Source organism: Cibotium barometz, chromosome 14, assembly GCF_041138505.1.
Source record: "Cibotium barometz isolate CiBa-2024 chromosome 14, ASM4113850v1, whole genome shotgun sequence".
NCBI lineage: Eukaryota > Viridiplantae > Streptophyta > Polypodiopsida > Cyatheales > Cibotiaceae > Cibotium > Cibotium barometz.
In genome coordinates this window covers 117516-142504 of record NC_141059.1, presented here as the reverse complement: position 1 = coordinate 142504, position 24989 = coordinate 117516, and the positions used below count along the sequence as shown (strand labels likewise).

At 42.5% G+C, this 24989-nt stretch overlaps 1 protein-coding gene across 1 annotated transcript; it reads right to left on the bottom strand.

Moving 5' to 3' along the window:
- Positions 1–24075: 24075 nt before the first annotated feature.
- On the bottom strand, positions 24076–24549 carry LOC147631516 (uncharacterized). The gene is made up of 2 exons (XM_086808939.1): positions 24297–24549; positions 24076–24173 (listed from the first exon to the last, which is right to left on the bottom strand). The coding sequence occupies exons 1-2, from the start codon at positions 24547–24549 to the stop codon at positions 24076–24078; spliced, it is 351 nt and encodes a 116-aa protein (XP_086665065.1).
- Between the last annotated feature and the right edge of the window lie 440 nt (positions 24550–24989).

Here is a 24989-nt window from a genome sequence, read left to right as displayed (position 1 = left end):
AAGTGTATGTGTATAAATTTTGTGTCAGTGTGTATTAAAGACTATAATCACTTACTTATGTATACACATGACATGGAGATTATAGATTTAAACTTACATGCACATTCATTTACATGGACATGGCTAAGGAGCAAGGTAACAACAAAGACTTACATGCATATTCATTAAAATGGCTAAGGAGCAAGGCAACAACAAAGACAGGTAAATAGAGAAAGAGATGGAATCAATTTGACCATCTTTAACGCCTCATAGAAATCAAGGTAATTACATTTATATCACCAAGAGAGTTTGAATGTCAATACATGTATGTGTTTGTTTGTTTGTGTGTGTGTGTGTGTGTGTGTGTGTGTTTTATGTATGTATGTATGTATATATGTATATGTATATATATATGTATGTATGTATGTATATATATATATGTATGTACTCTCTCACACACACACACGCAGGAGAAGGAAAACAAGGAGATAAGGCAAGAGCACTCTTCTATTCACAACACATGAGAATGAGGATTTTAGGGTTACATTTGACTCATATAGGTGACTTGGCCGTTCACACTTGGGCGCCCATACATGGCCGGCCGACCCTAACCCTTATCCTACTGATATCCAAGGTGCGCCTCTCATCAGCGATCACCCAATCCCTTCATCCTTAACATATGGTGCCGACAAGCCCGGCCCATGACTCAGAATATTTAAATTAATGACGTAAAATATAGTACGTCGCCATGTCCGCCATGGGTTAACATGCCCCCCTTCCTGATGTAGATTCCGTCCTCGGAAGCTATGGTATGGTAAGCTCAGGAGGGTTGTTGTGGTAGACCGTCTGCAAAACAGGGAAGTAGAGTGAAGGTATGCTAGAATTCAAAAGATATAAAGTGTATAAATTCAAGCATGTGAGACCACAATGGATGTTGCTATGAGAACTTAGTTTAAAAGTCACATGAGTGAGCTAGTGTAGCAAATTAATAGGAGTTTAAAATTATTGAAAGGAATTCAAGAGTTAGCAAGGTGTCACAGGTTAATCAAGGTTTATAACTGGCCTAAGTCAAGGAAAATAACCAAGCTTAATAAATAAACAGATGACCACACTGTGTCTACTCTAAGAACAAGTTAATACCACACGTCTAGGGACACAAGAAACATCACAGTTACAGGAGCCTTTTGCCTTCTTCTTTTTTTCTTTTTTTAATGCACGTGACAATTTTTACACACAATGGCGACCTTCCTAAGGCAAAACTAACATCGATCCTGGTACCATGTTTAACACAAGGCATTATCCAGGAATCTATTAGCTCACTTTAGGCAAGGCTACCCCCTACCAACCAAGGCATCGGTCTGGAGTAGAATACTCCTCGCCTACCAAGTATCAATAAGGCGATAGGCCAACATTAAAGCACACTAACCCTTGTATTGCCATTTATTGTAGGCTTTTTTTTTTTTAATCTATTTCTTTTGATCTTTGCTCCTGAACTAAAATGTGTTCTTACATCCTTTCGACAAGGGGTAAAAGCTATGTCCTAGAGGTCAACACACACATGGCCAGGTGTCAAACATTAAGATGGTTTGACCCTAGACCTAAGACAATCGTATTCCAAGGTTAACTAAAGACATCATGCTGCCTAGGAATATTTCCAATAAAGTTAAGCTCATTAATGTTTTACACTAGCATGCAAGCAACTTCAAAAACTAAGTAGTACAGTGACAATTTCCATGTGGTCATGCCGTATAGTTTATGAAATTAATTGAACAGAAAAAACGAAAGAGAGTGGGTATGGAAGAATTACACCTGAAATTGGAGATCTCCTTGATTTGATGAGACAGCTTGCAATGTGATGTAGATATATTTTGATGATCGTTGCGGCAGTCTCAAGATATGGAAGCGAACCCACCTCAAACTTTTTAACCTGTACAATCAACTAACAAGCACTATACCTCGAGAGGCACATCAGTGTGAAAATTTCAAGACTCGTTTAAGGAATCTAAACTAGAAAAAACTTGAAAACACTAACCTACCTACCAGTCACCACACTACTACTGAGAATACGGTAAGAGGATGTTGTAGAGTCCTGGCTCTAGCCCTAAGGCTAAGCCTCTATCCGCATCATCCAAACAAATAAAGTCAACCTCAGTAGTGCCATGAGTTTCATCCGTCCATTCATCATTGTCAGATATTTCCTTTTCATTTTTCCATCCACATAAACTCATCAAGAATATAACCATGCGAGGATAGTCATCTTGTGGAAAAGGAAAGCATTGGGCTATCGGGGATATTTCCTCTACGGAGTAGGGGTCAGTCATGGTCAATAGGCGAATTAGCCATTCTAATTCTTCAACATTTTCCTCTCTGGCCAGTACATCTATATGATCCCATTCAGTTTCAATAACAGGATAGCACATGTGAAATATCTGAGAAAGGTACAGATGATACCTCTCATCAAAGGCGGGAGTGGATGAAGTGTATGATGATCGTGCATCTGCCATATCTGCAAACACAGATATAGCATCAGTAGGTTTGTGAGACAGGTCAATCTAGTTCTTGATTGTATACAGATATTTATCCTCTTTTTGTGCTCTTGCTCTTTTTACTATTTTTTGTTTTTCTTTTCTTTGTTTTTGTTTTTTTTTTATTTTTTAAAAATGTATGAAGCTATATATATACATCCCCTTGAATTTGGCAATTACATGGTCAGGGGAGAAGGTTAAGGAGGAAGCATTAGAATGTCGAGCATGAGTACATGCTCCCCCTTTCCTTGGGTAGATCATATTATTTGCAATGATGTTGCAGCCTCTTGGAACCAATTTGTCCAGCGGGTCATAGGTTGTGATGTGGGCAGATAGCTTTTTATGACCCTTGTGGCCACATCCAATTGTAGAGATGGTAGTGTACGCTCCCATTGACGAATGGAGGAAATGGTTTCCGACGATACTATTACAAGGGGAGACGTAGACTCATCAGTTTTTTGTTGGGTGTTGACAAGAGTAGGTGTAGAGCATGTAGAAACTTCTATATCAGCGTGTGCCTGGCATGAGGAGCTAGAAGCTTCATGTGGCTCCCCCCTTCCTGAGCTAGGTGGTAATGATCGATATCGTTTGGGAATCCAAACTAACTCTGGAAGAAGTGGTGTGGAGCACTCTGTTACCTTTCCCTTACCACGATCTTGAATTATCGTTGGGGTGGCAACAATTGGTTTGCAAGGTTTTATAGGTGATGTAGAGGGATTCAGCTTATGTTTAGGGACCCAAATCTGGTCATTTCCCTCATAGTACCCTTGGGCTACTAATAATTTTTTAGGGATCCATCGCGATGTTACATTGCCCTTTCTCGGGTGGGTAGCTGCTTTCCTTTTACGAGGCTTCTTGGTGGCTGAACGAGATTGAGCAGGGGAAGTAGCTGTTAACGAAGCTTTGGGGACCCATTTGTAGATACTCTTTGGCATAGTAAGCGAAGCTTTATGGACCGCCTTGCCTGTTTCCACTCTTGGCGTTGAAGCGTTAGAGGGGTGGCCTACAATCGAAGATGGTTTTGCCACTGGACTTTGTGATTTTTCATTATCTAATATTTGAGTGGATGACTTAGGTGCGGGATTTTGAGCGGTCAGACCTAGTGTTGGTTCTTGCGTTGTGACTTGTCTGGTTGCCCAATCGATATTGCACTTGGTGACCATCATCCATTTGCGCCCTAAGATTACAGTCCCTTCCATGGTGTCAGCAGGCATAACCAAAAAGCTTTGAATTATGGTTCCCTTGTCATAAGCAACCGGAGTGTGTAGAATTCCTGAGACAGGGGTTTTCTTCTTGTTGATTCCTTGGACTTGGATAGAACTCTTGGTTAAAGGTGGTTTTCCCAGTTGACACCACACGCCATATGATAGCAAATTGTGTTGAGCTCCTGTATCCAATAATGCATTATACAGCACCTCCCCGTAAGGACTCTGTAACTCAATTGGGTATCTTAGAGGTGGGTCAGATTCCAGTGCATCCTCCTCTGCTTCCTCGAAAAATACTTGCGTAATTCCCAAGTTGGCTTCTCGTTGTCTTCTAGCACGCTGTTGACGTTCTTTGGCTTCGACTCTTGCTTGTATCTTTTTAAGCTCAGCATGTTCTTTAGCTGCCTTCTTTTGATGGATTGCGTGTAACTCCTCCTGGCTCAGGGGGTCATAGTATCTTTTGAATTTACTCCCATTAAGGAATCCAATGGTTTCAACTCCGTCGAGAGTCTCCACTCTGATGGTACCTTGCGGTGTAATTTCACATACTCTATACGGTCCCTTACCAGCATATTTGAGCTTCTTCTTTTCGTTTCGCACTCCATACATCAGGACTTTATCCCCAACCTTGATGTCCTTGTCCTTTAAATGGCAATCAAACCATTTTTTTCTTCTATCCTTCTCCACAAGGGCATTATATACAGCCAATTGTCTTTCTTCGTTTAGCCGCTCAAGGATATACAGACGCTCTGCTAAAGGATTACCATCCCATCCCTCTTGAGTAGCAACACGAAGACTAGGAATGACAAATTCCCACGGCATGACTGCTTCTTGGCCATATACCATTTTGAATGGTGTGCAATTAATAGCCACTTTGTACGCAGTACGATAGGCCCATAAAGCTGTCGTAAGCTTTAGATCCCAATCCGTGCGATGAGCTTCAACTGTCTTTGTCAAAATAGAGATTAAAGTCTTGTTGGTACTCTCGGCTTGGCCATTCGCTTGCGGATAATAAGGAGTAGATTTATGATGGGATATCATGAAATTTGTTGTGAGCTCCTTAATCACTTCATTTATAAAATGCGTACCATTGTCGCTCACAAGTTCAAAAGGACAACCGAATCGTGTGATTATATTTTCAAAGAGGAACTTGGCTGTTGTCCTCGCATCTGCCTTACGTGTTGCTTTCGCTTCAGCCCATTTGGTCATATAGTCAGTGGCCACAATAATATAGCGAGATTGTGTGTTTCGGGCTGCTGGACTAATTGGACCTACAAAGTCTAAACCCCACTTTTCAAATGGTTGGTTTACTTTGATCGGATGTAGGGGCATCTGATCTTTCCTCTGGGGTTTCTTATATCGTTGGCATTCATCGCAACCCTTCACAAAGAGTGATGCATCTTGGAACATAGTGGGCCACCAATACCCTGATTGTAAGATCTTTCGCGCAGTTAAGTCTCCTGAGAAGTGACCACCGGCTACGCCCATATGTGCCTCTTGCAAAATGTATAGATATTCATCCTCTCGGGCACAACGCCTAAGAACGTCATCCTTTCCTCTTTTATAAAGAGTCCCTGCTATCAGGCAATAGGGTTCGCATTCTTTGATTAGCTTTCGAGCTAGATCTTTACGAAGCTCCTTGGGTGGAAAGCCATTAACCAAAAAGTTAACAATCTTCTCACTCCATTCAGGCATTGTCTCCACCATAAACAAGGAAGTGTCCGGTAAGTCATCATCAACCCCCGTAGGAGCTTCACCATTAGGTATGCGAGACAAATGATCAGCCATAACATGTTTCTTGCCAGGTCTCACAACAACCGTGAAATCAAACTCAAGAAGAATCAATAGCCATCGTGTGATTCTTCCTGTGGAGCATGGTTTGTTTACCAGATACAACAATGCTTGATGATCCACATAGAAAACAAACTTGGTGGCAAGGAGGTAATAACGAAATTTCCTTACTGCATATATCATTGCCAACCCTTCTCGCTCCGTAGTGGTGTAGTTCATCTCAGCATCGTTCAACTGGCGACTGGCAAAGCTAATGGGGTAGTCTAGCTTGTGTTCTCCAGGTTGAGTTAACACACACCCAATAGCAAAGTTTGATGCATCAATATGCACATGGAAGAGAAATCCCAGTTAGGCATTCTCAAGATTGGAGCACTCGCCAAGGCCTTCTTTAATAGCTCATAGGCACGGTCACATTCTTCGGTCCAAATAAACTCGATGAGAAGCTTATACAATGGTCGAGCTATCTCGGCGAAGAAGAGAATAAACCTTCGATAATAACCAACGTGGCCCATAAAGCGTTGGACTCCCTTGTAGTTGGTGGGTGGGGGTAATTCCAGAATGACCTTGATTTTACTCTCGTCAGTGGAAATCCCATTTTTGGACACTATATGCCCTAAGATAACTCTGTGTTTAACCCAGAATTGGCATTTGAAAGGATTCAAGGAGATGCGATATAATCTACACCTTTCAAATATTTTTCGTAAACACATCAAGTGCTCGTCCCAAGAGGAATGAACACAAAGATCATCTAAGAAAGCTTCACAGAAGTCCCTTAGATATTCCTTAAAGGCCGTGTTTATCAATCGTTGGAATGTTGCAGGTGCATTGGTCAAGCCAAAAGCCATGACGCGAAAGGCAAACACTCCAAACTCCGTGATAAATGCTGTTTTAGCTTGGTCCTCGACTGCAATTGTGATCTGATTGTAACCCGAGTACCCATCTAAAAAGCTATATGCCTCCTTGCCGGCCACTCTTTCAAGCACATGTTCAGAATACGGCAAGGGGTAATGATCCCTTCTGGTGGCTGCATTAACCTTTTTGAGATCAACGCACACTCTGAGTTTCCCATTCTTCTTTGGTACGATGACTATCGGAGAAACCCATTCTGAGTGCTCAATAGGATATATGAATCCACATTTTACCAGCTTTTCAATTTCCTCTTGTACAATCTTTGCGTACTTAGGATTCATTGGGTAGGGACGTTGCTGGACTGGTTTAGCAGTGCTAATCATTGGAATCGTGTGTTGCACCACCGAGGGTGGAACACCCTTCATATCATGATATGTCCAAGCAAATATGTCCTTGAATTCTTTAAGAAGCTTCGTAAGTGCAGCTTCTTCCGCCTTGGTGAGGTCTTGAGCAATATAAACTGGTTTAGACTCCTCACCCGGATCTGCTAAGTCTATCTCCTTAACTACCGCAGGGCCATCGTAGACACCGCTACTCCCATTGGTAGGCGTTCGTTGGGCTTTTGTGTAGACTACTTTACGTTCCCCTGTGGTGAATGATTTGAAATGCTCGGGTGCGGGGTGTAAGTCTACTGGTTCCTGTTGTGCCAGACTTTTTTCTTTCAATTCCGCTTCCTTTTGCTGCTGAGCCAACTCTTGGTTTTGTCGCCTTCTTGCAGTACGACTTAGTTTTGGCTTCTCTTCGATTTCTAATTGGGCGACGTCATGAGGTTGCGGAATACACCACATGACACTTTGGAGGTATTGTCCCCAATTATCCGCTATCTTCCGATGAGCATCAATGGCTCCTACATAACTAAGCCATTCTGCAGTGGATCGCTCCTTGTTTATTGCAGTTCGTACCTTAGCTCGATAGCGTTGGCGCTTATGTCTCGTTTTCTTCTTACCAAGTTTTTGATTTTTGTTTCTATCAGATTCGAACTCACTTGGTCGATCTTCACTTTCGGATGAACTGCAAGAGGTCACTGTCCTAGGCCTTGAGCACCTTGCTTCCACCTTTGGGTGAATATTTGATTCATTTTCCCCATCAGGCTCAGGGTCAGTTTCTTCTTGAGATTCATACTCAGAGTTGCATTGGTCAGAGTCTTCGCTACTTTCAGTGTCGGTGGAGTTTGCCACGTTCTCGCCATCAGGAGTCAAGTGCATAACACCTATCATGTTTATTGGCACTAACGGTGGCATATCTTGCCCCTCAGGTGTTACCCAACTTGTGCCTCTATTTCCCCATGTGTCTATGGTTGCCGCTAGGTGTACCCAATCCACGTTATCCGACTCAGTCATACCCGGTAGGACACCCATATAAGGAGAATCTTTCCCATCATCAGTCTCTTTTTTGCATGTATAGCAATACCTTAATGGGGCGGAGTGAATAGTGGTATCCGATCGATTATCAATGATAACCTTGCTTCCTAAAGGATGTGCACGACCATTCTCAAGATCAACTCGAATGACAGAGTCCTGGAATTGTAGGTAGACATGGTTTTTCGACCAGTCATGCACCATTTGTGCTTCCCTCATGAAAGGACGTCCTAAGATCATTTGATATGACATAGGATGCTTGGAGAAATCCATTACAATGAAGGTATGTTTTACCTTGTATCCCAGGACCTTGATCTTAAGGTCCCTTAACATTCCAATAGGTTTAGCTATGGTTCCGTTTGCCATCTTAACCACTATGTTTGTGACTTCGAGGTGAGGCCTTCCCATAGATTCCCAACAGTTTTTAGTCACAATGCTCACTCCAGCACCACCATCAAGGATTCCCTTTAGAGTTAATCCCTTGGTAGTAATGGGGAGGGTGGCATTAGATTCGTCACCTTCAAAGTACTGTCCCAACTTGTTCACAGGTATTTCCACGACCGAATCTTCATCAAAGTTGGGTTGTAGATCCCAATGTTCTCCTTCATCTTGAAGCGTGTCGGGTCTATCCATATTTGCAAATTGTGGTAGCCCCGCCTTTAGTTCTCCATTGAGAAATGCCCGAAGAGCTAAGAATAGCTCAGGATCTCCGTATAATTTGGATATGATCGTGGTTCTGATCTCAGAGGACATGAAATCCATTAGCTTGGACACATTCAACGGTACTTTTCGAGACATCGCCCCTTGACTAGGGACTGGTGAAGATGGAATCACTTCCTCTTCGATGGGGTCAGGCATTCCCTCACTAAACATTCTTTCCAGCAAGAAGGGCGTTTGCCCACTTCCGGATGTCCTATCTTCACTTTCTTCCCGAATGATACTCGGTATAGCTAACGGTTTATGGTTCCGGTGAGGCTGAACTTGCGTAGGAAACACTGTGTCTGAAATTTTGACTTTTCTCGGGTTTGGCTCTAGTTCTCTTTGTGTTTCTTCCACCAAACCCCTGAAGTGTTGTACTTGTTCAATCTCCTCAACTGGGTTTGGGTAAGTTCCAATCTTTTTCTTGAGGGTTTTTGGCCCACGTGGCTTGTCTTGGGGAGTCTCAGTCAGTTTGGGTGGTCGAGAGGGCATTAACTGACTTGGTTGTGGGGCCGAGGAAGTTTCCTTCTGTTTTCCCTTATTTATGTACTCGCTTGATTCCCCTTCATTGAGCTCCCGTGTGGGTTCCTCCCTTAAGGTAGTGGCTTTGGTCCCCATGGTTTCTATTGAATCAGAATCGTCTTCAGGATCATTCATATACACGGGGTCGTCTCCTGTCCCTATGTTAGTCTTTGAACTGGGCTTGGAGCTTGTGGCATTAAGCGATCTCTTTCGCCGTGTTTTCTTTTTCTTTGCCTGAGCGATTGATGCAGTATCCCTCTCTTCAAGAATGTAGTTTTGATTTGGAAGCATTGACCATGTAACTACATTCGTGGGTACAACGGGTGTGGTTCTTCGTGCTTGGTTGGTGACCTCAACCAAATTCAATGGCGTAATCTTGGGTGCATTAGGATTATGTGGACATTGTGCGATCAAATGATCTATGCCACAACGATTGCATGTAAGTACCGGCATTCCCGATGTGCTCGCTTGATTTGGTTGCATCTGAGTAGAGATCTTCTGTAGCCTATTAGGGCACTCTGCTACACGATGCGGTCCACCACACTCGTAACATTGAAGAGGTGGTCTCCTTGCCAAGGTATTAAGGTTTTGCCCTCTTGTGGCAAGAGCAGCCGCTTGATATACAGGCTTGACTTGCCCGAAATGATCCTCCATGTAGTACTGGGGAATCATTTCAAACGTATCAATCCCATATGGAGCAGTAGGGTCTATCTCCTCTTCATAATCCCCACATGCACTATGTGACTCACAACCCATCTGGTTTATTGGGGTAATCCTTGGATGTGGAGGTTGTGGTCCTAGCACTGGCGGTGGTAACGGCACAGACTGGACTACATTTGGATTCCTTGGAACTATGTGCTGTGACGGTTGCTCGATAGGTTGTGCAGGCATTAGCGCGGGTACTTGAGGTGTGTTTGACCAAGCTAGTGGTGCCTGGTTTGCCAACATTCGCTTAAGTGTTAGGCAATCTTTAGATTGATGGCCATACTTACCACATGCATTGCAATTTCCATTGAATTTGACTCTAAATGTGGGACATTCACTCGTGCTATGTGGTCCTAAGCACACCGAACACCATTGTTGCTCTCTCCTTGGGTACATATGGCTATTCTGAGGAGCTCGATTACCCCTAAAGTATTCTTGGAGAGCCTTAGTAAGGTCGGTCACAGACATTTCAGATATCTTGGGCTCCTTGGCAATAGGTTTTACCGTCATTGGCTCGTGCCCAGATACTTGCGAACTAACGGATTTTGTTTCTGAAGACACCTTTTTACCTGCAATCATCAAGTTGTCTTCTAACTGGATTGCATTGGCAGTGACTGCTTCCCACGTTGTAAGACCTCTAATGACTAGGCCATTGTAAATGTCCTCGTGGCGCAATCCTCGGATGAATCTATCGAGGAGTTGGTTGTTATTGAAGCGTTCATCGGGAGTGCAGCGAGAATTTAGATGCTTCAATCGACTTATAAAGTCTCTCACTGACTCCCCTTCCTCGCGTTCAGCTTTTTGGAGTTGAGATGCTACCCCCCAAAGCACACCCTCACGTATGTATTCTTTCAAGAACAATCTCTTGAGAGTGGGGTAGTGAGTGCGCTCTTCAACCCTTAAGGTTCGATACCAATCTCCGGCCTTCCCACTCAAGGTTAAGCCTAAGGCTTTACACTTATGCAGCTCATTGTGTTCTTCCAAGGAATCACACACGTGCTCAAAGACTTCAATGTGCTTCCTAACATCCTCGTTACCACTGAAGTTTTGAGTGAGCTTAGCCACTTGTACTGCCTTGCTTCTAGGTTCTCTCTCAGGCATACCCCGCATGTTTTCCGCAATAGATCGTCCGATCGTCTGAGCAAGCGCTGCGAGATCACCTAGGTGAGCAGGCATAGTTGGTGGAGGCACTTCTGGGATAGCCTGGCTGATAGGAGTTGGCGTTGGTCTGAGTAGGTTGGCAAATGACGTAGGATATGATATGTGACTAGGCCTAGCTCCCCTTGGATAATGGTTATGATAAGGCGGTCTTGGAGCATACGCCATTGGCATACTAGGAGGCGTAGGAGCTACATGAGCATGAGTAACAATAGGTACATAAGGCCGATAGGCACTGGCACGCACTGTTGTAGGTACTGTTCCACTAGGTAGCGGTGTCGTACTAACTACAGCGGCAACAGGTGCACTTTCAGCTATGCTCATCATTGGGGTAGGCATTGCAGATTCCCTAATGGAAAGTTGAGCCAAGGTTGGAAAGCTAAAGTTACTGCTCGTGGGCTCAACCTGCATTGAGACTCCAGGCAAAACAACATATGAAGGGTCTATGGGACTCACCGAGGGAGTCTCCAATTGTGATAGGGTTGGTTGTTTTGCCTTGCCCGTATCCAAAAATCTCATAGGGCCAGTGGAAACTAAGTTCACTCCCCTATTTTGCCTCTCAATTTGGATAATTCTATGAATCACCTCACATATCATGTGTTGTTGCTCCTCTAGATTAGTGGCGCTAGATGTAGATCGTAGGACTTCTAACCAGCCTACATGATATGTGTAACCCGTGTATAGGTCCGTTAGAGTCTCTGTGTGTAGATCATATTCCCAATTTTCATTGAGAAATATCCCATCCAGACTTGGTGTGCCAAACGGTTCTCTTGAAGTGGACGCAATGTCACTTCTTATGGATTGGCTCCTAGGGACCTCTACTTTAGGAGGAGCATCGGAATGTGGTAGCTCAGTAGGGCCCTCATTGAATGAAGTGGGTAGAATATCCACATGGACACTCTTTGGGAGGGTAGGGTCTACATAAGATGTGAATGGCGAATCTACTACCCCTCCTTCCTCATTTACTTCGCTTGTCGCATGTTCAGAGCGTGTAGCTCTACTAAAGGTCTCTATTAGACGACTAAACATGCTAGATCCGGGTTGTGGGGCCCACACTGGCATGTTTTGGCTTGTCTCCTTAGGGTTCTTGGTAGGGTGTCCTTCCATGGCTTCTGAGTCAGAAGACGAGTCACTATCCACTATTCGTGGATCTTGGGTTGCACTCCCTTGGGTTCCGGCCGAAGGCCAAGATGCCAACGTGGAGGGATGGTGTGAGCCTGCGTAGACTGAAATGCTTTCTAGTGGCTCAGACTCCAGCACCCGACCAGAGCGTAGATGCATGTGATGTGGGTACCCTACGTGCGTTGGTAACTACCCTTGAAACTCACACAAGTGGTTTCTTAGGGTATTTTGCACCTCGTTTTTACTTGTTTTTAGATTGTTTTTAACTCGTTTTTGACCCCCTTACTTACGGTCGAACTTGGACTAGGGCGTGTGATAGCTCGAAACGAGCGTATCGTTTAAAGGGTCCTAGTGTGCTTTACAGCACCGTGTTCGCCTATATAGAGCTCCTGTAGTCCTCAAAATAGTCCGTTTCCTTTGGGGGGAAGGGGCAAAAGCCTATTTGCTTGTGGAGGAAAGGGTGAGGGCTTTATCCCACATGCTCACTTTACTCCTTGGGGAGTGGGCTACATATAGGGCACGACTTCCCATAAGCTCTCACTTGAGAGAAAGCTATGGAGGCTCACTCTCCTATATATATATATCAAAAGACCGAGACCGAGGCCGGGGCCGGGGCCGTGGGTCGTGGGTCAATTGGGGTTCTTTCTTTTCAAAATTTTTTTCTCCAATTAGAAAATCTTTCCTCTCCACATGTTTGGTTCTTTCTTTGAAAATTTAATTTTTTTCTTTTTTCTTTTTTATAATTTTTTTATTTTTTATTTTCTGTTTTTTTTTTGTGAGATAAGTTTCCTAGGGTTTCCTTAGGGTTCAGCCTTGGCCGCGGTGCAGTTCGCACACACAGCACAGATCTGGGGATTCAGAAATCCCTCTCACACGCAGAAACCAGATAACAGAACGTACGCCCACACGCGGAGCGAAAATATAACAAAAGAAACAGGAATACAGAAGCCAAATTGCAGAAACAGAGATTGAAAACCACAGAAACACCTCAACAGCAACACAGACGCCTTTCCTATAGTGTAGATTAAACTTCACGCAGCAGCCGAGCTGCAAACTGGAGCTTGGTGCAGGGCAACTCCCCGGCAACGGCGCCAAAAATGTGCGCTTTTGCCGCACAGGTCGTAGCTGGGGACTTGCCAGACACCGTATGCGAGCCACGAATGGCTACAAGCATACAACCAGGGAAGGAAGCTCAAACAGAATGCCAAAGGGTGTGTCACTCACCGCTTAACTGCTGCCTTGAAGGATTCCCGCGTCGCAGCCGTGAAGGAGGAGCCGCCGTCGCCGCTCTACCGCCTCTCCGCCGTCTCGCCGTGCCGCTACACAGTGCGCTCGATCGCTCTCTCACTCTCTCTCTCTCTCTCTCTCTCTCTCTCTCTCACACACGCAGGAGAAGGAAAACAAGGAGATAAGGCAAGAGCACTCTTCTATTCACAACACATGAGAATGAGGATTTTAGGGTTACATTTGACTCATATAGGTGACTTGGCCGTTCACACTTGGGCGCCCATACATGGTCGGCCGACCCTAACCCTTATCCTACTGATATCCAAGGTGCGCCTCTCATCAGCGATCACCCAATCCCTTCATCCTTAACATATGGTGCCGACAAGCCCGGCCCATGACTCAGAATATTTAAATTAATGACGTAAAATATAGTACGTCGCCATGTCCGCCATGGGTTAACAAAACCTAAAAAACATAATTTCACAATAAAGAGAGGACCAAATGTAGAAAAATACATCCAAATATAATTAAGTTACAGAATGAATACGCACCTCTGGTTTTCCACAAGAGGACTCAACTCCTCCAAAAAATTACAGAGCTCATGATCCCCAATACTTGTAGGTAGCTCATCATTTTGATTCATCATGGAGAAAAACAGCATATCCTTCACAATATCCATCTGTATTTTTTGAGGACCTGCACTTCTCTGGGCTTTCAACACTTGAGAAACAAACATTTTCACGCGCTCCAACATTGACCTTGAAGTTCTTGGCTGAACTGGATGTTCATGTAGTCCAGTGTGGAGCATCATTCTTGTAATAGTTGTGTCATGAGGCATTACGTAATACACAACACATCTACACACTTGCACATAGTGTGCAGTTTTGTGACAACAAAAGTGACAAACTATTTTAGTTTTCTCATCCTCTGTTAGAAGTCCAACTGCAATCTTTTTTGTCAAATGTCCATGAAAGAAGGTGTTGTTATACCTTTTATTGTTCAAGTAAAAAGGACAGCTGAGCCTATGGCACTCCAAAGTACCAACACAATAGCTAATACGCACGGTACAACTTACAAACATGTTTGATGTTATTGGACGTGTCCATAGGTGACCATCATATTTTTGCTCCATTCCATCCATATTTCCTATTTTGCCATATGTTGGTGGAAACTCTAGGATGGAATCGCCATCATAATGTCTTGGCACCTCCTGGACTTAGATGACTCGAGTAACTTTTTCCAATAATGAACGTAGAAGAGAAGGTTCCTCCTTCTTATTACGAAGAACTGAAAGTATACTCTCTGAAGCAATACATTCATCTTTAGAGATATTGTGCTTTGAACCTTTTGGATTGCTCGTGCCTTCACCTGGTTGCAAAACAGTTTTGTTGAGCCATTCAAGTCACTCTTAGAGGAGGAGCTCGAGATATGAACATGGGTGTTTTGTGTCCCTAATTCTTTATCCACTGAAGTCTCCAAATGTCGGACATCTTGGGCAATGTAATTAGCACTAGAACCAAGACAATCAGCAGCACAGAGAGGACTACATTGTAGCATATATGTTTACTTGGAGTAATATCTACGAGGTAGTTTTTATTGCCCTCCATATCATAATGTGCGATGATTTCCTATAGGCTTCCATTGGTCCTAGTAGCTTTCACTCCAGAAAGGGCGTGTGATGAAGGCAGAAACCCTTGTAGATATCCATGACTGACAAGCGTGATCTGGTGGAGAAGTATTAAAGTTTGAGATTGTTTGCTACAGCCATCCACTCAAAGGTGACAGTGTGCTCCATAGGGAAGGCAATACGAAGATGCAGAAAGGACAGGAGAGACGAAAATGTGAAATGAAAATATAAAAACGAAGGAACGGGTGGACTTTATGAAACAAAAATAGAAGATCAGGTATCTAGGTGGAGCAATCACGATTGAGAATGAAGGCGGTTGAAATGATAATACAAGGTGGAGCAATCACGATTGAGAATAAAGGCGATTGAAATGATAAAATAAGGTGGAGCAATCACGATTGAGAATGGTCGATAAATTTTTTTTTATAAAAAATATACAAATATATATGTATCTACAAATATATAAAAAATATACAAATATATACATTTATTGGTAAGTATTATTTTTATAAAAGGCTAGTCTCTTTGTAAACACACACACACACACACACATGTCTATATTTATATATTATATTGTATATATTTTAGGCTAATATGTACATATATACATAGCCTAAACTATATTCTCTCTCTCTCTTTTGAGCCTAAATGTTTAAAAAAGTTTTAAAAGAGCATGAGTTTTCTCTTTGTTATACATCACATATTCTCTCTCTCTCTCTCTCACACACACACACACACACACAATTTCAATAACATAAATAATAGAAAAGTTTTAAAAAAGTATGCCACACATATTGAACCATTGAAAAATGTGTGTGTATGTGTGTCTATCTATAGCTTAATACATTTTTAGTATGTATATGTATGTATCTATCTTTAGGCTATATATATTTTAGGCCACACACACACATATATGGTACACATATTAGGTACATGTATTTTGTTGTGAAGGTGTGGATACTCTCAATTCAGCAGGCGAACGGGTGAACGCATCTGTGAAAAGAGGTACTGTTCTCTCTGCTGTTCTTTTTCTGTTAAATTTAGAGCCGGCAGCTATGTTGCGGCGGTGGAGAAGATTGCGGCTATGTTGGAGGTGGCGGCGAGACGATGGTGAGGGAGAGGGCGAGGTGGAGGTGGAGGTGGAGGAGGAGACTGATTTAACCGGTCATGATGCCTCCCTTGCCCCCGTTGCTCCAGCCACTCCAGGCTCCTGGCAGAGCCTGGGGATGGTCTAGCCCAGACCATCCCCAGGCTCTGCCGGGAGCCTGGAGTGGCTGGAGCAACGGGGGCAAGGGAAGCATTGTCCAGGCAATTTGAGAGACCGCGGCAGCGCTGGAGGCCGAGTTGGAGGTGGTGGCATTGGAGGCCGAGATGAGGCATGGAGGTGTAGGAGGCGGTGGCACTGGTGGTGGAGGCAGAGATGGAGGTGGAAGGTGAGGTGGATGGAGATGGAGGTGGAGGTGGAGATGGAGGTGGTTCTCCAGTGCACTTCTCCCCCCTTGCCCCCGTTGCTCCGGCCACTCCAGGCACCCAGCAGAGTCGGGGGATGGTCTAGCGCGCAGACCATCCCCCCGGCTGTGCCGGGTGCCTGGAGTGGCCGGAGCAATGGGGGCAAGGGGGGAGATGTGCAGTCTTTTATATGTGTTTTAAGGCATCATGTGTATAGTTGTCAAATTCAATTCAGATACTAAGCTTGCAAGCATGTGTATATTCTTCAAACTCTATGTTTTTTTCTTATTCTCACAAGGTAATCATCAATACAACTAATCCCAATGTGCATGTATGGATATAAAATGATTGTAAATCTAAGCTCCATAAAGATTCTATTTTCTAGGATTGTAGCACTCTGTGAACGCAAATCATGACAATCCCACTCAACTCAGTGATTCCACTCAGCTTAACAATCCTACTCTTGGACAATTTCACTCAAGACTGATCTGATGAGATCCCGAGGGATTCACTAACAGGCCCCTATTTAAGCTTATAAGGATACCTTTAAAAATGAATGTCACCCCACTTCCTTGGTACCCATATTTGACTCTTCCCTTGGTAGTATCCCTTGGCTACTATAGGTGGAGGATGGAGATGAGGCGATGGTGAGGGGGAGGAGGCCTCTTGTCCTAGCCCTTTCTTGGCCTCTTGGATCTCTGTTAGCTGCCTTTGTAGGTTTTCCACTTGATTGGCTTCAATGATCGGACTTCTAGGGTCAAATTGAATGATCTAATACCAAAATGATCCAATTTTTTGTGAACAATCTGACTAAGAAAGCCCATGATTCAACTTTCTAGTGAGCTGTTTTCACCCATTTTTGGCTTGATTTTGGTCTATACTTATCTTAATAATGATTCCTTAAGGGTTATTCCACTTGCTAATCAAAAATTATGATTATTAGGGGATTAATCAATTAAATTAACCCTTTGGACATAGTGGAAAAATACTAGTTTTAGCCTAATTAGCCTTATTTGCTTAATCTAGAACTCTAGATATCTATGGAAATGCCATACAAGAGAGATTGCCAACCTCAATCATGCTAGGTGGAGATCACTTCAACCATTCATCATCACCTACTATGAACGTTATACATAGTATTCATGCTTCTACTTACTTATATAATTGTATGTATGATTGACAGATGGAAGAGAGGCGACTTGCATTTTTTTTTTAGCACATGAGAAGCAGTCTTTCCTTTGAGGAAAGGGTGAAATTGGTTGCCGAGTTTGAGCGTCGTTATTTCCATGTTCCAAGTTGTTTTGGACCATGGCTGGTTTATGCTGTTAATTAGAACAATGTTCACCAAATTACTATACGATTAGATTTAGATAAATTAGATGAAAATATTACGCTCATGATTATTCAAGAAAGCTTGGGCTTGATTGATCGTTTTATGAAATAGACTATAATGTCCATGGTGATAAACATCAAGCACGACAAGTATTCGATGTAGTTATCAAATGTGTCCCAAAGCATAAGCTCCTTCCAAAATAAATATGGTTGTGTTATTATTTAGTAACCATTGGTGGTAGATTGTATAAGTATTTTTTATTCTTTCTTACTATCTCTAAGTATAAAAAAGATCATGATTGTTATTAATATATAGCTTGATTATGTTTCATGCAGAGACATGTTCTTAAATATCTTGAAGTTGACCTATGACAATAACAAATTGTTGGATACGATCTTCTTTGAGGAGATGCCCCAATTGGGCTTTTTTGGATATCCTTGTAGCCCAAAATGGGAAGTTCTTGGCTTTGATGGGTGGGATGATATTAATCCTCGATATATTTATATAATCTTAGATCCTTATAGGCTAGATGACAATCTCAAGCTCCTTTTAATCAAAGAGGCATTGGGATTATTAGATGGCTTTTACATTGTGGGTAGTAGATGTAGGAGCTCCGAGGAAAAGCACTTCATTTTTAGGGAAATATTGAAATGCATTCCATTGAAAAAGTTGGTAAAGATAATGTAATAAGATTTAAGATTATTGATGGATGGGTCCTCTCTCTCTCTCTCTCTCTCTCTCTCTCTCTCTCTCTCTCTCTCTCTCTCTCTCCCCTTCTGTGTTTGATTGTTTGTCTCTCTCTCTCTCTCTCTCTCTCTCTCTCTCTCTCTCTCTCTCTCTCTCTTTGACATACACACAGTTATTATTGCGCTTTATTTTGTATTTGGTGTCAAATATAGTTAGGAGAGGGTGAAAGAAATAGATAGATCATAAGTTTGTTATTTTATGTGTCTTTGTATGTGAATGTGTAGAAGCAAGCACAAGGACGATTGAATCAAAGTTGGTGCTTTCGAGTATAATTCTCTCTTCAACTTGAGGTTAGTTCTTTGGATACCATCATTGTCTCTCTCAATTTTTGTGTTAAAAAGGGATGCATAGAGTGACTACCTAGAGAGAGAGAGAGAGAGAGAGAGAGAGGGAGAGAGAGGGAGAGGGAGAGAGAGGATTATGTACATCAGTTTACAGTTTATATTTCTTTCTATCTTATGAGTGTTTTGTTGTTGATAATCTCATTGCAAATATTAGTGTAATATTGATATGTTAGAAATCTTTCATTTTTTGGACTTCTATCTTTGAGATTGTTGAGAATATATAGATATAGAATATACAAATTGTAGTAGTCTTGGAGAATATATGCATTTATATTAATTGATAAACATTCTTTAAAAAGCAAAAACAACCTTTCATAGACAATTATATGTATCATTGTGTTCTTCTTTTTGTTGTGGTATACATGTAGGTTGTTAGAGTTAGGTATATGTTGGCAAAGATACATAGAGATAATTGTAGAGCTTTAAGATATTAATTTTGGATTTCAGCCAATGGAGCTTCAAAATGATAACAACTGCCTACAAAGATGTAGTGGCTGTGGGGATGATTCTTCCAATGAAGAAGTAGCTTTGTCTACGCTGCCTGAGTTGATGAACGTTCGAGCTGCAAAACACCTTGCTCGATCAAGGTCTCCATGATCTGGACAAACAAGCTCTAAACGTCTACAGACTATGGGGCGGATACATGCGATCACACTGAGAAAAATTCAGTTGCTTGCAAGGAGCACTTAGATGCCCTTTTGGATGAGATTTGTGAAAGTGGTAGCCAAAGGGGAGATACGTTAAGAGATGAGTTGACTCATCATCTCCATTTACATAGATGACAACAAGCACAATCCCTCTATCACTGTGTCTCACATATAGCGAGAAATCTGCATTGCGTACATGAAAGCCAATAGTGACAAGATATTCAAAAATCTTGTCTGACCATGCTCTTGGTGATTGTTTTAAGCCATACAAGGCTTTTTTCAACCTGCAAACATGTTCGGGGTGACTCACATCCTCATAACCAGGTGGCTGCAACATATACACCTCTTCTTGCAAATCCCCATGTAAGAATGCATTCTTTACATCCATCTAATGTAAAGACCGTTTCTTTGATGCAGCCACTGCTATCACAACCCTCACTGTTGCCATCTTGGCAACTGGGCTGAAAGTTTCCTCATAATCAATGCCATATGTCTGCGCATATCCTTTGGCTACCAATCTAGCCTTGTACCTGCTTATGCTTCCATCACTGTTATGTTTTACTTTGTACACCCACTTGCATCCAAAGACTGTGATTGCTGACTTGTATTCTGTACAACCACTAGATGAGGACTCCCCTGGTCCACTCAAAGAGGTCCACTCAAAGACTGTGATTGCTGACTTGTATTTTGTGCAACCACATTTCCACTCACATCAGCCCCAATAGCTTCTTTTTCAGTAGTATACCAGCTACTCATCTCATCAAAAACAACATCCCTGCTTACCCTCAACTCATGTGTAGTAGGGTTATAACACCTGTATCCCTTTTGCTCAAGGGAATATCCAATAAACACACATTTTTCAGCATTTGGATCTAGCTTAGTTCTCAGCTCATCTGGCACATGCACATATGCAATGCATCCAAAGACTTTCAAATGAGACAAATCAAGTTTTCTACCAGTAAACCTCTCCTCTGGAGTTACATCATGTATGGCTACAGTTGGAGTCCTATTCATGATGTAAACTGTGGTAGAAACAGCCTCAGCCCAATAGCTATATACGGCATATTCTTCTCTTCCATCAATGCTCGTGCAATCTCAGCAATGTGCCTATTTTTTCACTCAGCAACTCCATTTTGCTGCGGAGTGTATCTGCATGTAAACTGTCTCCGAATACCATTCTTCTTCAAAAATTCAGAGAACTCATTGGAGAAGTACTCTTCCCCTCCATCTGACCTTAGGCACTTTACAGATTTCCCTGTTTGCTTCTCAACCATAACTCTGAAATCCTGAAAATGAGTGAACACCTTACCCTTCTCCTTCATGAAGTATACCCACACTTTCCTTGTGTGGTCATCAATAAATGTCACATAATACCTGCAGCCTCCCATAGACATGGTTTTTGTAGGACCCTGTACATCTGAATGCACAACATCTAGTGCATTTCTGCTCACATTTTTGTTACGTGGAAATACATGCTTTGTTTGCTTTCCAAATTGGCATGCTTCACATATTCTCTGCATACCTTCAACTTTAAATTTTGGCAGCCCTGTCATAATTCCTTTAGTCTACATAGACTTCATTCTCTACACATTCACATGTCCAATTTTTGTATGCCAAATGTTTGTGTCTGCAACAATTCCTGAACCATTTGCAAACATTGCAGCACTCACTTCAGGCATGTTTACATTCAATGTAAACATTCTGCCCATTCTGTTGCCTTTTGTAACCAACCTGTACTTGTCTTGAAAGTCTTCAACATAACAACCATCAGGATTAAACCAAACCTACAAACCCTACTCAATCATCTGGCCAACTAAAACCAGATTCTTTGTTATATTCGAAACATGAAGTACATCTACAAGGTACTTCACTTTGCTATCCTACATAGACAATGGCACATCTCCAACATGGGCAATTGGATAAGCAGTGTCATCCCCTGTTTCCACAAAACCTGGTCTTTCTCATCTCCTTGAACCACTCCCCATGACTTGTCATGTGGTTTGAAGCACCTGAATCAACGTACCATACATCATCTTTATGTGCTGCTTCAACATTTTCAGACATGGCATTAACGACATGCTGCATATATAACAAACAACCTTTCATTATCCTCATTGTTTTTGCTCGGATGCATAGTTGTTTTGCTGCAATTTCCCATTTTACATGTCAGCCTGCTTCTTATAACAATTTGCCTGCACATGTCCAAGGTTACCACAATAAAAGCATCCACGTGTATCATTATACTGCCTTTGCTAATTTCCACGACCTCTTTGACTCCCCCTGCCTGAATTGGCCTCTTTCACCTGCGTGTTGTTGTTGTTGTTGTTGTGAATTTTGGGCCTGTTGTTGTTGCTGCTGTTGGGCCATAATTTTGATTACCTGTTCGGCCACCTCCTTGACCGCGTCCACGACCTCCTCTACCTCGTCCTCTTCCTGTAGAAGGCCTATTGCTCTGAACTGTTTTTGTTTTGTGAAGACTGTTGGTCTTCACCCAAGCTCTTCTCTTCTATAATCAACATAGACACCAAGTCTGTAAAATTGGAAATGTTTTCCTAAGTCTGAATAGACGTCCTGAATGCCTTGTATTGTGGCCCAAGACCACGTAGACCGACTTCCACCTTATCATCATCATCTACTGAAACACCAATAGATGCAAGGGATTCCACAATACCCTTTATCTTCAATGCATAGTCATTCACACAGACATACTCTTTTTCTCCACAGTATGAAGTTCATTCTTCAACCGTATCTTTCGTGCCTTAGTATTTGTTTCATAGAGTTTTACCAAGGTGTCCCACGTCTCCTTGGGGGACTTGGCATCCTGTATGTGCCCAATCATGGTGTCATGTATACTGATAGAGAGCCAATACATAACTTTTCTAGCTCCTTGGTTCCAATCCTTGAACTCTTTCACATATGCAGTAGTCGGATTGATGTCCGGTATCTCCGGTGCCTCTTCATGCTCACCTTCTATATAGTCCCAGTAGCCCTTTCCCATCAGGAAATTTGTCAACCTGAACCTCCAAGCAGGGAAGTTGTTCTTATCAAGCTTCTCAGCAACAATCTAGTTTATGCCATCATTTGACATCTTGCCAGACACACAAATTTACCAGAAACAGCACACTGGTTTGTCTTGCACAACTGCTGTATTTTCTGCAGAGCGGTACTGTAGTACACTCAAATGTCACAACCAGAGTGACCTCATTGTGCATACATGCACCCAATGGAAACTGTTTGACCTCCTTGTAGCACACACAGTGTCTGCATAGCCAATCTGTCTTCATGCAGTTCTTAAAACAGAGTTCTGCAGAGAATCGATGACTTACCCGTAGCGCCCAAAATCACCTGCTTTCTGAAAAATGGAGGTCTTGACGCGCCCGAAACGCGTTTTCGACCTAAAAAATATATTGTCCAACAGGACACTATAGTTGCCCTATAGCTTTACTCCCACGAAGAAAGCTCCTCAATCAAAGACTGTTTGCCGGTGCCTCCCGTAGAGCTCCCAACAAGGGTGTAGTCACCAACACAAATAGGGAAGAGTAGTTGAAGCTCTTACCCTCGTACCGCTTCCTATGCTTCTTTTGCTTGCAACTCAGCCCTTAGCATGAACCAGGCTCTGATACCATGAAAAGATGCAGGGGAGAAGAGAGCTTGAGCTCTTGCAAGCACACACACACTCACAAAACCCTAATAGAGAACACACAAGGTGAGAGGCTGAAAATCTTCTTCATCTTTTCTCAACACTCAACACACCATATACAAAGATAAGAGTACACACATATGAAAAGGTACTCAACCAAATACATACTAGGGTTCTCTATAGTGTGAACCTAACTAAAATGAGCTAGCGCTATAACTATGCCAGTCTCTAGAATGGCTGTCACACAGCCTGTCATCCCACTAGCCGCATATCACCCATGATCTCACCATTGACCAACCATTCCAGTGGTGTAAGTGTGGGGCCTATCTCCCAGGCGGGTCATCAGCGTCCACCGCCTCACTAGATGAGCTCGATATCTCAACACTAGTCTCAATCACTAACTATATTGGTTGGCAGCCTATAAGGTCGATAGATATTCTCAATGAAAATCCAAGCTAGCTCTCGCATTTTCATCGTTGTTTTAGTCAAAATAAACGGAGACATCTTGGTCAACATGTCCACTACAACCCATATGGCATCATGACCTCTTCTAGTTGTAGGTAGACGTACAATAAAATATAGAGATGCTTTCCCACTTACCATCAGGGATCTCTAATGTTTGTAATAGCCCGCCTATCTTAAGACACTCGGCCTTATTGACCTAGAATTTTTGACAATGCAAAACATATTCTTGGACGTCTCTATGAAGTCCAGGCCAATAGAATTGCCTTCTCACTAAGGCATAGGTCTTCTTAATTCCAGGATGACCTACACTTGGACTATCATGACACTCATAAAGTATTTGGCACCTAGTGTCAGAGTCCGAAGGTGCACACACTCTTCCTTTATGTAACAAGTACCCATTATCAATGGAAAAATGCTTCCAATGATTAAGCTCGTCCCTAGAAAGATAAGAGCTAGGTGTGGAACTATCATCTGCACTCACTACTATGGAGTGGGAGGGATCCCTGCTGTGTGTAACATTTATCCACATCTTTGCATATGACTGACCATGTTCGCATTTGAGTGAATCTAAAAATTCACTTTTCAACTCCGTAAACTAAACGAGTTGACACGAGGCATGTGACTTAAAGTATCATCCCCACGACAATGTATTGACCCTTACAATATCGTAATTGAAAGTCAAATTCTTGGAGGATTTCTGCCCACCGCCAAGCTTTACGACCTTTCAAAACAGTTTGAGTTGTCAACCATTTCATACTCTCATAATCAAAGACAATCTCAAACTAACCACCATAGAGATAATGTCTCCACTTTCCTAGAGCATAAATGATGGCATAAAGCTCACGCTCATATGCAGAATAATTCCGCTTAGCTCTATCCAATTTCTTGCTCTCAAAAGCTACTGATCTTTCTCCTTGAAGAAGCACAACACCAACTGCATGGTCACTACCATCCATTTCAACCACAAACGGCTTATTAGGATCTACTATCGCCAAAACAAGTGTGATAGCTATGGCAACCTTAAGGCGATCAAAACTTTTTTGTTGGTCAGGACCCCAAACAAAGTTGTGATCCTTAGCCTTTAATTGGTCCGTCATGGGAACCGCTAACTTAGCATAATCTCAGATGAATTTGCGATAGAACCCTGCCAATCCAAGGAATATCTGTAATTCTTCCAAATTGGTCGTATGAGGCCACTTAAGGATTGCCTCTACTTTCATAGAATCCATCTGAATTCTTTCTACTGAAACTATGTGACCCAAATAATGGATCTTTGAGGCAAAAAAACTCACACTTTCTCTCTTTAGCATAAAGTGTGACTTAGCAATTCAAACACTAATCTTAAGTGCTGCAAATGCTCTTCCTCTGTGTGACTCGATCAAAATATCATCAAGAAATGCTACAACAAATCGACCAAGATACGGGCATAAAACGCTATCCCCATAAGCATGATAAACGTAGCTGGAGCATTAGTTAGACCAAATAGCATAACTAAAAACTCACAATGCCCAAATCTGGTATGAAAAGTTATCTTAGG

Bases quoted from the DNA above. Each gene is read 5' to 3' on its own strand.
- LOC147631516 (XM_086808939.1), bottom strand. From the start codon at position 24,549: ATGACGGACCAATTAAAGGCTAAGGATCACAACTTTGTTTGGGGTCCT. The intron at 24,174-24,296 runs GTGAGCTTTATG...CTGTTTTGAAAG, and splicing joins GAATTATTCTGCATATGAGC to GTCGTAAAGCTTGGCGGTGG.